The sequence below is a fragment of the Trichoderma ghanense genome (genome assembly GCF_004382785.1).
Source record: "Trichoderma ghanense strain CCMA-1212 chromosome Unknown scaffold_19, whole genome shotgun sequence".
NCBI classification, from domain to species: Eukaryota; Fungi; Ascomycota; class Sordariomycetes; order Hypocreales; family Hypocreaceae; genus Trichoderma; species Trichoderma ghanense.
Window position 1 is genome coordinate 22,163 of NW_027395682.1, and position 14,601 is coordinate 36,763.

The window sequence follows — 14,601 nt, forward strand, 5'->3', positions numbered from 1 at the left end:
GGACAGGGAATACTCTGTCGTGCAGTTGTGGTGACTCAGGCAGAGCTTCGTCTGCAACTCCGGCCAGCTTCGGCTTGTAGATTACAAGAATATCTTATCGTACAACTTCACTTTTTCTCCTTCACTCACTCAACAGCCAACCGCGCATCAACCACCATGATACCCTCAATACACCGATAAAATCTCTTCACTCCTCCTCACCCTCCTCACAATGATACCCTCACGCCTCCTCAACCGCAGAACCATCAACCGTCTCCGCACCTCATCCCTCTCACCACTGCCACGATATCTAACCTCCTCCTCCTCCCCTTCAGCCTCATCCACCACCCGCTTCTCAACAGACGCAGCCTCCCACCCGTCCAACCGCGTGCAAATCTACCTCTCCCACTCAACAGACCCCCTGCTCAACCTCTCCGTCGAGCACCGCCTCCTGCAAATCACGCCCCCCGACTCGACCATCCTCACGCTCTACGTCAACGCCCCCAGCATCGTCTTCGGCCGCAACCAGAACCCGTGGCTCCAGGTCAACCTCGGCCGCCTCGCGCAGATTGCGCAGAACCCGTCCGCTGCCGGCTGGAACGATGCAGCCGTTCAATTAGTGCGCCGAAGGTCGGGGGGAGGCGCCGTCTTTCATGATGGAGGCAATGTCAATTTCAGCGTGATTTGTCCCCCTGAGCGGTTTGACCGCAACAAGCACGCCGAAATGGTGGTGCGCGCACTGAAAGCGCTGTCGAGACCGAATACGCGCGTCAACGAGAGACACGACATTGTCATGGACGTGGCTTCATCCGCACAAAAGGCGACGTACAAAGTCTCGGGCTCGGCGTACAAGCTCACGCGTCTGCGATCGCTGCATCACGGCACCTGTCTTCTCCGGAGTCCCAACTTGTCAAGCATATCTGGCCTGCTGCGGTCCCCTGCTCAGGGATACCTTGACGCTCGCGGCGTCGACAGCGTGCGGAGTCCTGTTCGGAACGTCGACGTGGACAATGACGAGTTCAAGGATGCGGTTGTGAGGGAGTTTGAGGGCATGTATGGGGAGGTGCAGCTGCGTGACGAGTTTGACGACACGGCGTTGCAGGTGGAGGAGATTCGGAAGGGATATGAGGAGCTCGGGTCGAAGAGCTGGACTTGGGGCCAGACGCCGCGGTTTGCGTTTTCGACGCATCCTACGGAGGAGGATCCTCGGCCGCGGGCAGAGCTGCCGTTTGATGTAAGTTCATGACCCGTCTATCTGATGTTGTATGCTACTTTACTGACATACTCCTCTTCCAGCTAAAGATGCGGCTTGTTGCCAATCACGGGATTATTGAGGATATGGACATCAAGCACAGTGATGGCGCTGCTGTCGATGGCTTGGACGCTTCTGTGTTTCACGGGGCCCGAGTCTGGGAGGTTGACGACTGGGCGGCGTCGCTCGCTCGAGCTGGTCTCGGGAGCAGCCTCAGCGAGGAAGCAGGCCATTGGTTGAACCACATGTTTGGCACCGAGTATACCAGCTTGTAGCAGTACACACAATGTCGCATCGATAGGCGTTCCTCTTTGACCCCCCAGAGAATACTTTGAATGCTCGTTATCATACAGTTCCATGCGGCAACCTTTATCCCGTGACCTGACGAAATCACATTTTGAACTCGACGATGGCGTTGAACACCTTCACCCTCTCCCCCGGAGCAAGAGGCTCGCCTTCCTCTCCCGTGCTTTCGCCGTAATACCGGGACGCAGACGAGTCCCGACGGTAGATGATGAGTGTGAGCCCTTCGGCAACGAGTCTTTTCTGGTCCTTTATGGTGAACTCGTGCCATCCCTCAAGGTACCTTCTCTGGCCACGCAAAACGGCCGTCTCGGTCTCCTGGTCTGACATTTTTTTGAATGGAGTAGAGGTCGTCAGGCTTCTTCTTCGGTTTGTGCCTGCAAAAGATTGAATGTATATCTTGATCGCCTTTTAATGGCTGATTTATGTACCGAGTAGTAGATGATATAGGAAGTGAGTGTGTTGGCATCGGGCTTGAGAGGTTGTTGGGCACCTGTCCGATGAAATTGTTGATGCCTAAAGGCCTGGGCTGAGGTATGGAACCGAATATACCGAAATGTAACAGTAAGCAGTCTAGATGTTATATGGTACAGCTGCTGATGGACATTGCTCTTTGCACCATAGATCCTACCCATACATTCTGCTCACAACTACCCCGGGAAACCTTCACATCATAGTCTCTGACTGAATTCACGGCTTCTCGAACTCGACAATGGTGTTAAAGACCAGGACCCTGTCCCCCGGCTGCAGAGGCTTGCCTCCTATGCCCGTGCTCTCGCCAGCCCATCGAGGGTCACTTTTGCCACGAGGGCAGATTTGGATCTCTCCCTCGGCAACGATTCTTGTCTGGTCCTTTATCGTAAAGACTTTCCACCCTTCAATGTACCTTCTCTGGCCGTTTGATACGGCCGTCTCCTCGTCCGTTGTCGTTTCCCTTGTCATTTTCAAGGTGGACGCTGTGGTCGGGCTTGTTCTTTGGTTGTGCTGAATAGATTGTGTGTATGAAGCATGGACTTCTTTTAAACCATCTCCATAGGATAGAAGCTATGAAGTGATTGGACTGTGTTCGATATGGACAGGCTTGAAAGACGTCGTTGGGCATCTTTTGGGTGGATTCCATCCTTGATGCCTAAACGTCCGGGTTGAGGAGCCGAGCCGAGTCGACCCCTGTCCGGGGCTCCATTGTCACGTAAAAGCAATCCACTTCCATCTGCACGTCAAAAATGGATTGCAGCTCGTTCTGCAAAGACCGAATATAAAAACGCAGGTACCATTCCTTGAGGAGATGCAGGTACAAGACATGCCCGCATGCAAGTAGTTGCCTCCACTCCACTCTATACTGTAGATGTTTGCCTGCCTCATGTTGTTCTCATAACCCTGCACAGTGCCTCATCGCACCGCAACTTTCTATCTGGATACTGTATGTATGTATGGCTCCTCACTGATCCAGCATCATCTCGGGAATCCGGTCCTCTTGACCACCTCGCTTTGGCAACGTGCCACCTTTTTTCTGCTAGAAGATGAGGTGGATGACGAGGGCGACGGGTAAACGGTACCGGTTCGCCACGATGACTTCATAGTCTGGCCTCCAGAACTGCTCTCACCTCTTTCCGGGCTCTTCGCCTCCACCAACGTTATCCTTGGACTTTGCCACAATCTCTCGAAAGGGCCATCCCTTGGCGTCGTCATTTACTGAGCTACGGAGTACCTGTGGAGAAGGTTGCTGTTTGGAGAGGGAGACGCATTCGCTCCGAAGTTGCTGGGTTAGGTGTCTCTTAGCTCGTTGACGGAGACTACCTCGATATTCGGTGCTGCTGTACCTAACAGTACTTGTCCCTTGGCTCTGGGGATACGCAGCCTTGCCCCCCCCCTGAAGCAATCCATCATCGTTTACTTTCTTTTACAACAAGGTCCAGTGGCAGCCTTACTCCAAACGATAAAGCCATGCGTACATGTAGGCCAAGCAGCACCTGATGATTCCCCATCCCTAGTTCATTTCCCAGTCATGATGACAAATGCGGTAGTTGTACATACAATGAGTGTATAGGTAAGGTACTGAAGACGGCTAGGACCAGCGTGTGGCACAGTAGATGCCGGAGTCTGTGGCTCGCCGGGTCCATGGCCGACTGAATTGCCCCTTGCGAGGATTTGAACGAGAGCGTGTTGCATGCAGTTGGATTGGGCTGATGTTCTTTTCCGCAGGGACCAGCAGTTTTATGGCATATAAGATGAGGCAGGGTCTTCAGATAGGCTGTGAGATGTTTTGACATGAATGAAGGGGCCATATGATATTGTTTGTATACGTTGGGATTCTATCACACGATTGTCATTGGCCGAGTGAAGGACCGTTGCATTCCAGCCAGCAATCTGCTGCCTGATCGATGGTTCAACTTGAGCATTCATCATATGCTGTATATCGCCTAAAGAGATGAATTCGAAAGGATGATGGAATCAAGCGGACCCTACACGAAGGACCGTACCACTCTCCAACAATGGAAAGCATCGGTATAACAAACCACACCACACTTCACATCCCCCAATCTTTCCACCTCAACACTCCTTATCCATCACATATCGCAAATCACATTCTCACATACATCACTCACGCTCACTCATCTCAACAATAGAACACCCCTAGCTCAACTAGTCCACGTCGTGCAACATCCCTCGCCTCTCAGCAACACGGCCATGGCCCCGTATTCGCAGCCAGCACGATTGCTTCCACGCTGGCTGGTCATACACGGCCAGACCCATGCAACACGTGTCCATGCATGGGGATGACAAAAACCTCGCAGCTTCGCAAGGACGCCCGCCACGTATGTGAGAGCGAACAAGGAAAAAGAAGGCAGCAGGAGCAGCAGTAGTGTGTTCGAGGAGGCGAGCGTTGCGTCCACTGCCCATCCATATGCCGTCTATTTGCCCGATACCTCGCCCTAGCTCTTCAGTAGCTGGAGCCAATAACCATGTCCTGTAATAAGTCATTAATTCCTATAGCTGTCAACATCAAAGTGTCCCGAAGCCTTTGTGCGTGCGTGTGTGTGCGTGTGTGTGTGATACCGTGCATGCGGTACTGTGCTCCGACAACGCCCGTTCCGTATTACTGGTACGTCGCATATAAAGTCCGTCACGCGCCTAAAAATAGCTGCTGCCTTGGACCAAGAAGCAGGCAGTCAAGAGTGACGATGTGTGCAGGAAATGAAGCGTTTTCTTCCCTTTCTTGTTCCCTCCGGGTGCCCAAATCTGATCAAGGAATGGTGCTGTCTTCCAAGTCACCACGGTAATCGTCCACCCCAAAACGCCGGTAATCAAACGCTGCGCTCTCTTAAGATATGCTTCTCAATCGCTGATAGATAGCACGGATATGTATTAGTCTGATGATCGGTAATTCGTGATTCGTCGCCTTAAGCTTTTGGACATTTGCCGATCAGAAACCCATGGGAATTGCCTGATAAGATGCGAAATGACAGATTAGCGGACCGTTCCCACGCAAAGGCACCATGTCGTTGAGCCGTAATCTATTTGAGTTTCGGCGTCAAAGTCGTGCCGGCACGACTTACTTGCTTAGCTCCCGCCCATGGTGTCGCGAGATCTGCAGCCTCAACTGATAATGACGCCGGGCCGCTGTCTGGTGAAGCCGGAGAGGGTGGCCGACGATGGTAGGGTTTGACGTGTCTATGGCTGTACGGCGCCTCGTTTGAGTTTGTCGGCATCCACTCCGACTCTGCCGTGCTGAACCGGCCGGGCGAAAAGACGTTATCGCGCTCTTTGGCAGTCAGTGTCCGATTTGAGCGCGTGGCTGCGAAGCCCAACAAATGACTATCATTATCCAGCTCGGATCTGTGAGGAACCAACGAGGCGGGCACAGAGCCTACTAGTTGTGGCATGGTGCCATATGCCATCTGCTCTGAAGCAAAGACGCCATGGCTGGTGCTCGATTTGCCAGACTCGGCGAACGTGTGATTAGCCCATATTGACGGGCCCTCGAGTCTGGACGATGGAGCATGAGCATCTATTCTTGGCTTGATAGTCTGCAAAAGACTTGCCCGAGAGTGAGGGCCTACGGCTGCAGCTAGCGGAGCACTGGCCATGCTCGTGTCCGACATCGCGTTCAGAGGTGCCGAGCCGCACGGATGGCAAGCTGTGAGCGGCGTCTGGAGGTCCGGCGAGGACATGTTCCGAGTCACGTTGGTTACGACCCGCGTCGAGGCCTTCGTTGTAGTTCTCGTCGCGGTTCGAGCCGCCGTCCTGGCCGTCGCCTTGGCTTTGGCTGTGATGCCGCCGCTGGGCGCCACAGCCTCGTCCTGGCCTAGGAAGACGGCATCGTAGTGCTGGCACAGCTGCGCCTCGTCCGGCCTCGGGGGCAGCGCCTTGGGCTCCGTGTCGGGCTTGGGCCCGGCCTTGGCCAGCTGGAGGGCGAGGCGTTTATGGGCCCTGCGCTTGCGCTGGGAGGCGACGAGCTGCAGGCGGCGGCGTTGGATGCGCTCCTCGGGCGTCAGGTTGAGCGAGGGCCGGCCCCGTTTCGCCATGATGGCGACGATGCCGTGGGTGACGATGGTGATGCCGAGATCAAGATCGTTACCAGGATCGATCAGGATCTAGACGTGGAGAGAACCACGAACCATGGTAGCAAAGATGGAGCAAAGCATCAAAGCATGTGACGTGCCTCTTCCTTTCTGCACATGTTCTGCCGGGTATGACGAAAGTCGGGGTAGCCGGGGGACGCTCCGGATCGCGGCTGGATCGAGAATGAAGGAAGAGAGATAGCTGGAGACGCGAGGGAGGGACGGCGTGCGATTGGCTGCGGGGATTATTCAGCGCACATGTTTGGACAAGGCATCTGTCGCCTGCAGCACAGTTTCGCTACCGAATTTCGGAACTGTGTCTGGATACTGTGGGTGTCTGCTGTGCAGTTGTTGCTGCCACGGTCGCATCTGCTGGAGCATCATGGTGTCATTGCCTGCGGGAGAAGCGCATCGAGGCCGTAATAGTACGGAGCAGAGTCGCAATCTGCTGGAGCCCTGCAAGGCGTCCTGTCGCTGTCGGCGCATGGCTGCTTCTGCTGCTGCTGCTGCTAGCAGATGTGACTCGTCATAAGGGCGTCACAGTGCGATTGTCCAATTGGCCGCGGGCGCAGCACTTATCTCTGCCTTACCTAATTGCATCGCCTGTCCCGCCCCGACGCTCGCCTTGGCCCAAGAGGCAGAGATAAGTGCAAAAGCCGCGCCGTGATTGGCCTGGCCGTCCCGATGCTGGCTGCGAGATTAATGGCCATGTTTCTGGTGACGTTTCTGCTCTGTTCTGCAGCTCCACCAAAAAGTTTCAAGGGCGTGAGGACCTGCGGTGCTAGGCGGACAAAGGATTGGGTTCGGTGCTGTCACTGTTCGTTATCAGTCTCAACCGAGGCCAGCGTGCAAACACAGTTCAGGGCGGCCGTACGGCCCTACAGCTACTACCGACGACTCCAAAGGCCCTCAGCGTCGAGTCATCATATAAATACCTACTACTGAATGCCCATCCCACCTCATTCACCCCTTTATCTCACAAGCCGTCGATCACCACCGTCACCTCACGTATGCCGATTACAGGCGCTGCTGCTCCTGTACTGTCTTGGCACAACACACCACCTCGCTCGGCTCGCTCCCTCACTGCAAGTCCAGCCCTCAGCTTATCGCCGGTACTTCGCCCCCAGGTACCTCGCCCGCCCCCCGGCCGTACCTTGCGTGCCCCCCCAAACCTGTAGCTCCAGGCTGCACCAGGCTGCATCTGTCCGCCCTCGAGGCAATCCCCTAGCACGGGATAGTACTAGGCGGTACGTGGCTGCCAAGTACTGCGCAGGCGGTGGCCAGCACCCCCCCTCCCCGCTTTAACTCCTACTGTGTGCCGCTTCTGGGCGGCCCCATCGCGGCTGGTAGCCAATCCAACTGCCCACTTGATTTCTCAAGCAAGACTCGATCCTCGCAACCTTCGCCAACGTCCAAAGGCCTCAAAACCACCGACCAGCGCGACAGCCGCGATTCGCTTCGTCTGCAACGTATTTCTTTTGTATTCTGCCGCTCTCGCACGCCTCGACCGCCTTCCGGAACCCGCTCATCTCCGCTCTCGACATCACTTCCATCTTCCGCCGGTCTTGGTGCTCTGCTCGCCGACGAGCCGCTGCCCCTCGAGCCAGATTTGCACGCGAGACGATGCTGTCCTAGCAGACCACGCCTCGACAACCGCTGTGACCCGGCAATTTCGAGGCTCTTGCTCTTGTCTCTCGACCCGATTCTCGTCGCCTTCACTCATCCGACCGTTCCATCGCCGTCCTCTGTCCCGTTGCAGCGCTCCCGCTCCGCCCAGCGCCCGCCATCATGGACGGCCAGCCGCAGCCGCAGCCGAAGCCGGCGCCCTACACCCATCTGTCCCAATTGTCGTCGCTTCCCCTGCGGACCGCCAACAGCACGCCCACGACGTCTCCCGGCCTCTACAGCCCCGTCGCCAGGCACGGCCACATGCCCAACTCGTCCGTCTCGGAGAACAACTCGCCCGCCCCTATGTTTGAGAGCCCCTACCTGCACCCGCTGCAGACCCACCGAGTCCGAGAGTATGTCTTGACCAGCTTTTTCCTTCTTCGTCTCGAGCATCCCCGTCATGCCCATGGCACGTCGGTGACAACGCCAGATCTTGTCTTTTTTTCGTATTCAGTAGGCTGCATTGCAGTCATACGTCTACCGCCGCATCGCCCTTCCAGACCGATTGACTAATTTTTCTCTTCTCTCGTCTAGGACCCATAAAGCTCTCATCGACTCCGACGTCAACACCGGCCGCAAATCGATCAATCAGTATGAAGTGATCGAAGAGATTGGCCGTGGCATGCACGGCAAGGTCAAGCTGGCCCGCAACCTCGAGACGGGCGAAAACGTTGCCATCAAAATCATTCCGCGCTTTTCCAAGAAACGACGACTTGGCAAGGTGACGGCCATGTCTCCCCAGGACAAGACCAAGAAGGAAATCGCCATTCTCAAAAAGATCAGACACCCCAACGTCGTCGCCCTGCTCGAAGTCATTGACGACCCCGAGCTGAAGAAGATTTACATGGTGCTGGAGCACGTCGAGCTGGGCGAGATTGTGTGGCGCAAAAAGGGACTGCCCCATGTCTGCCTGTATGAACGGAGGAGGGCCGAGCGCGAGATGCGCGGAGAGGCGCCCACCCCGGAGGAGCAGATGTATGACAAGATCCTTGAGCGCCGACACGCCGTCAAGGAGCTCAAGAGGGCCAAGATGGCTCGCAACAACAGCGGCCCTGGCGACTACTGGAGTGTCGAGCACGGCGCCGCCGACGACGTGAGCAGCGGCCCCTCGTGGTCCCGCATCTCCTCCAGGGAAGACTTTGCGGCTGCCGACGGCACCATGTCCCTCCCCATCTCCCGCCGGTCCTCCGTGGCCCCCTCGCACTCCTACTCCATGGCTTCGTCGCCCGGCGCAATCGGAGAAGACGACTGGCAGGACGACGACCTCGTCACCCCCGGTCCCTCCCACCCACAGCCTCCCCCCCTGTCCACCAGCGCCTTGGAGCGTGCCAACTTTGGGTCCCGCGCCAACAACGACGAGACCATGAGCTTCCGCGACCGCTCGCCCAGCATGGCCGACTCCATCATCTCCCACATGTCCTCCATCGACTACAACCCCCGTGCCCACGACCCCTTTGCTGACGACTTCTCCTATGTCCCCTGCTTCACCTTTGACCAGGCGCGGTCCGCCTTTCGCGACACCGTCCTCGGTCTTGAGTACCTGCACTACCAGGGCGTCGTCCACCGTGATATCAAGCCTGCCAACCTGCTCTGGAGCAAAGACCACCGCGTCAAGATCTCCGACTTTGGCGTCTCCTACTTTGGCCGTCCTATTCGTGATGGCGAGCCGGATGATCTGGTGTCCGAATCCGAGGCAAAGGACTTTGACGATGACTTGGAACTCTCAAAGACTGTTGGCACCCCTGCCTTTTTCGCCCCGGAGCTTTGCTACACAGACCCTGATCAGGCTCAGCCCAAGGTGTCCGAGCAGATTGACGTGTGGTCCCTCGGCGTGACTCTCTACTGCCTCATCTTTGCGCGTATCCCCTTCCTGGCAGAGGACGAGTTCCAGATGTTCAGGAAGATTGCCACCGAGGAGGTGTACATCCCCCGCAGGAGACTGATGCCCGTGGATCCCTCCACCTCGCCGGCCGTGACGTCCCTCTACAAGCGCCAGAACACGCGTCCCTACCGTGACGACAATGACGTCGAATACGAAGACGTGGATAATCTCTTGTACGACCTGCTGCGCCAGATGCTCACCAAGAACCCGGAAAAGCGAATCCGCCTCAAGGACATCAAGAAGCATCCTTGGGTCCTCCAGGGACTGCCGAATCCGCGAGCATGGCTGGAAGAGACTGACCCGGCTAGGCCCTCTAGTGGGCGCAAGATCCAGGTTGACGAGCGAGACCTGTCGTCTGCCGTCGTGCCCCTCACCTTCCTCGAACGGGCCCGCTCCGTTGTCAGAAAGGCCGTCGGGAGAGTCATGCACCCCTTGGTTGACCGCAGCGAGAGTCGATCCCGTCGACGGGCTGCCAGCAGCGTCGCCAGTTCCGGAGGCGACAGCATGCCAAAGCCCGCCCTCCCCCCGGCTCCGGCCACGAATCCTCCCACCCCTTACCTGGACAGGCGCCGCAGCCTTCGTCCGGACGAGTACTTTCCTCCCGTGCCCGAGCGGAACAGCCCTCCCAAGATGGAGCGGCACTCGTCCGACTATGTAAGCGCCCAGAGCGGCGTGGAAGCTGTTGCCTACGACCCCATGGCTACCGTGCTGCCACCCCTGACCACGTCGTCCGGCGTGACCAGGGGCCGCTCTCACAGCGAGCTGGACGAGGCGGCCACCAACTTTCGGCGCGATCCCAACCTCGGCTCTGGCCGCAACAGCGGCACCCTGCGGGCCAGGAACTTTGGGCAGTTTTTGCCCTTGACGCCTCACACCGTCCCCCCCACGCCGTCTTATGACAGGAACCCTCCTTACCGTTCGGAGCTGCCGAGCGCCAGGTCAGAGCTGGGCGCGCTGAGAGTCGACTCCATGCGCTCTCCGTCGCCCCACCGCGGCCTCTTTGCGAGCAACGATAAGCGCGCCACTCCGCAAGTCGCCCTCAACACGGCCGTGGTTCCTGGCAACATCCCCGGCCTGCGAAGCACGCGCTCCATGCGCTCGGTCGACCTGGGCCGGAACAGATACAGCCACGCTCTGTCGTCGTCCCCCTTGTCATCGTCGCCCCAGTCCATCCCCACTCACTCCTACCATCAGCACCGACACCTCCAGTCTGATCCCAACTTTCACCAGCGGTACCAGGAACGCCCCGTCACTGCCCACCGTATAGACAACGGGGCCGACGGCAAGTCTCCTGTGACTCGCACGCCTGCCGCAATGAGCCCCGAGCCTGCCTACACTGGGTCGTATGTTAGCGAGGATGGCTCAGCCGACATGGGGAGCCAATGGTCTCGGATCGCTCACCAGGACTGGCAGTCCGATGCCCCATCGCGAAGAGGCACCATGGACATGGCCAAAACCGCCAGCACGGATTCCATGGATCATCTGGGAACGCCCCTGACAAGCCCCAGCGAGACGGCCAGCCCCGTTACCACCTGCCCGCCGGCCAACAGCGCGTCTCAGCGGATGCTGGCTTTCCAGTCCGACCCGTCGCTGCCGGCCCTCCTCAGCGGCGCCAGCTCTGTCTCGGCGGACTTGGAGGGCGAGCTGCTGCAGAGGCCGGGGACGGTGGATCCGCAGGCCCTTTTGCAGACCAAGGACTCGCTCACTCCTCCAGCCCTTGGAAAAGAGCCTACCGGTGGCTTTCCCATCGACCAGGTCTTTGAGAACTCGTCGTCCATGGAAGGGGTCCCGGTGCGAGTCAAGATTGACAGCTCCGGCCCAACCTCGGACCCGCGTGGCGCCAGCCAGCAGCATCGCAAGCAGGAGGACGACGACAACGACGATGACAGCGACGAGGGGCTCTTGCTCATGGCAAAGTCCAAGAAGCGACCGCCGGTGACTACGAGACACAGACCCTTTGAGGCTAGACGGCGGGACACCAACCTTAGCAACATTAGCACGGCGAGCGATGAGACAGCCAGGAGAGTGAACATTTCTTGAAGATCCCTCCAGATGTGAGGTGACAGACCTTTACTCTTGCGGTCCTCCGATTCCTTTCTCCTTTTTCACGGGCTTTTTCTTCTTTCAAACGACAACTACCCCATTGATGGGCGTGGAGTGACCTTGAAGCGGTAACGGTACGGATGAACCACGACGCCACGAAGAATTGGCTGCATCATCAAACCCAACATCATCATCACGGGGGAAATCGGAGCTACGGAACAGTTGGAAATTACATCTTTTAATCACCTTGCTTGATTATTGGGACAACAATGGCTGGAATGGGCGGGCGTTTTGATCATGTCTTTCTATCATCTATGTCTAGCATTGCATCGTGGCATGCCGGTAAAGCATGCCCTCTCGAAATATCCCGGGACCTGGAATCGGCTTTTATTGTTCTTTTTGTAACTTTCTATACCAGCTTCTGTTTATTCTTATAGAGGCTGGGAACTAGATTGGGTCTCTTCATGTTATTCCTGGCTTCTTATCCATGTATTTCTTACTAGTTTTTTTTTTAGGGAGCTTAGGGAGCTATGGAGCAACTTTTACTTGGGATTCAAATCAAGGATTGGGATTAATGGGATGGTGCATTATGGGATAGAATGATACTGAAATACAGGGGAAGTATTTATTTTTTTTTGTAATTTCTTCGTGATGTATGACTTGATTGTTGTGCCGGTACTTGGTGATCGATAGATGAAGACAGTTGGTCAGCTCAGTTTGATGCATTGTGCAAAGTTATGTGCTGTTATGTTGGAAGTCTGCACACAATCTGTGCGTTGGAGTACAGTAGGCCAGCTTTGGTGAAAGCAAATGGCGGAGCGGAGATTTAAAGCACTGCAGGAGGACATTTTTGAGGTTTTTGAATGGGCTTTGTTTGCTTGAGGCTTTTTAGGGTCGGCTGGCTTAGAACTTTGCTTCTCATCTTTTCTTTTTCTTTTTGTTCACCACAGTCACGGACAGTGTGTAATTTGCAGAGATGCATTGAGCTTGCAGTTTCACGAGAAGGAGTCCGGGCTCGATCAACGTGACTGGCAAACCAATGTATACAATGTCTAGCCAAGTGTGTCAAATGTCCGCAACATTGAACGTGAACCAAGAATTGAATCGCTTCACAACACTCAACATTAACAAACCGCATAATCGCTTTTAGTAAAAAAAAAAGAAACGGCATCCCAACACGAGCCTTACACAACCCCCGGAATAACAGCCCACCTCTTCCCAATCTTGTCCTCCCCAAACCTCTCAACATACCACTTCCTCCCGTTCACGGCCCTAGGCATCATCGCAAACACCTCATTCACGAGAAACGCCCGTGCAGGGGCACATCCCCATCCCGCCGCCATCCAGAAGCCGAACCACTCGATCCACTCAGACAAGTAATGCGGGTAAAGGATATATCTGAACAATCCCGCCTGCGGAATCTGGTAGTGCTTCTCCACGCCACCATTGCCACCACTACCACTATTCTTATCAGTGTTGTTGGTGGAGGAGGAGGAGGAGGAGGAGGAGGATTGTGCGCGGATGCGGTCCTGGCGTTTCTGTTCCCTCCTTCGAATCTCACGCAGTTCCTCGTCATGAAAGAAATTCGACGACAGGCCAAGGTAAAAGATTCCTATGCCGAGGATGAACTGCGGAAGGGAGGATGTGCGCGACCATGCTTCCGGGGTGGTGGGCCCGTAGGCGGACAGCCACGAGGAGAGGCAGAGGGCGTTGCAGAGCTGGAAGCTGAGGGCGAGGGCCCAGACGCCGATGTGGATGGGGGACATTGACGGTTGGAGGAGGGGGAAGAGGAGGGCTCTGTAGGAGTAGTGGATGACCTTTACACCTATCTTAGCATGTATCTCGCCTCGAGTGTTTTGAGATGAATAGACAAGGTTGGGAGGATGGGATGAAGGAGAAAGAGGNGGGAGGGAGGAGGACATACAAAGAGGCCCCCGAGGACTCTATTCTGCCACGGCAAGTCTTCAATCCCAACTTTTTGAGGTAGCGTCCTCATCACGTAGAGCAGCGTCAGGAAGCCCGGGCTTTCCATTGTCATCCAGGCGATCCGGCCGGGGATGTTGAAGCGGCTGGACACGGAGGTCTTGCCCATGCCGTACCATTTGATGATCCATTGGAGGGAGCCAATCTGTTTTCCCTCATTTCATCGTCAGCTATCAATTCAAATTGTGTTGGTTTTTGTAGGGTATAATGGGCTGAGGGTGAGGAGGAGGGTGAGAAGGGAGGGGAACGTACGATGGGATACCCGATTTGCCAGCCTCGAAGCAGGAGTTCGTAGTTTTCGCGCGAGGGCGGGAAGATGCCCTCCAGAGGCGACGACATGGTTTGATGCACAGCAAATCCCCTTGGATTACACTAAAGAAAATGAGGTGAATGCGCCAAATGTTCAATTGCACGATATGGGAAACAAACTACACCTCCTCTTTAACAAGCAAAGTAAAAGCCCACACAAGAAAGTCTCGAGAAGTGGCGATGATGTCAACAAATCAGCAATGACGAAGTAAACAAAAGCCACACCAGGTCGCATTTGTCCCCCAAGTTACTGCCGCGAATCACCACCTGCCCAATTGTGGCGTGCGAGTAGGGATATAAGCTGCAAATAGAGTAGCCCCGATAACTGCATGGCGTGCTGGCGCAATGGTAGCGCGTAGTCCTCCTATTGCTACCCGCAACAGGGAGATCAAGACTAAGGCTCAGGGTTCGAGTCCCTGGTACGTCGAAGCCATGATTTCTTTTTTTCCTTTTTTGTTTCTTTCTTTCTTTTTCTCTTTCCTTCTCCTTCTTTTTTGGTGCCTTTATACTCTTGCTGTTGTCATGCCTTGATCCAAGGCCAATATGCCACAGACATGTCGTCGTTGAAGGATTTGCAGAAATACCGTGTTTTACGCCAGCGAGAAGAGATCTTGTTACTG

The 14,601-nt window shown here is 55.8% G+C and overlaps 4 protein-coding genes across 4 annotated transcripts; 2 read left to right on the forward strand and 2 right to left on the reverse strand.

The window, feature by feature from the left end:
* Positions 1-211: 211 nt before the first annotated feature.
* On the forward strand, positions 212-1,506 carry CCMA1212_009803 (Putative lipoate-protein ligase A; the record flags this gene model as incomplete). Its single annotated transcript, XM_073706871.1, has 2 exons — positions 212-1,213; positions 1,276-1,506. 2 exons carry the CDS (start codon positions 212-214, stop codon positions 1,504-1,506), a joined length of 1,233 nt encoding a protein of 410 aa, XP_073554595.1.
* A 115-nt stretch (positions 1,507-1,621) lies between these two features.
* Positions 1,622-2,476, reverse strand: CCMA1212_009804 (uncharacterized protein; the record flags this gene model as incomplete). Its single annotated transcript, XM_073706872.1, has 3 exons — positions 1,622-1,911; positions 1,966-2,027; positions 2,229-2,476. The coding sequence occupies 3 exons, from the start codon at positions 2,474-2,476 to the stop codon at positions 1,622-1,624; spliced, it is 600 nt and encodes a 199-aa protein (XP_073554594.1).
* Positions 2,477-4,958: 2,482 nt separating this feature from the next.
* CCMA1212_009805 (uncharacterized protein) lies at positions 4,959-6,786 on the reverse strand (the record flags this gene model as incomplete). Its single annotated transcript, XM_073706873.1, has 3 exons — positions 4,959-4,979; positions 5,092-6,129; positions 6,715-6,786. Coding segments are annotated over 3 exons (1,131 nt in total), but the record flags the coding sequence as incomplete, so codon positions are not given.
* Positions 6,787-7,884: 1,098 nt separating this feature from the next.
* CCMA1212_009806 (Serine/threonine-protein kinase ssp1) lies at positions 7,885-11,686 on the forward strand (the record flags this gene model as incomplete). The annotated part of the gene is made up of 2 exons (XM_073706874.1): positions 7,885-8,117; positions 8,299-11,686. The coding sequence occupies 2 exons, from the start codon at positions 7,885-7,887 to the stop codon at positions 11,684-11,686; spliced, it is 3,621 nt and encodes a 1,206-aa protein (XP_073554629.1).
* Between the last annotated feature and the right edge of the window lie 2,915 nt (positions 11,687-14,601).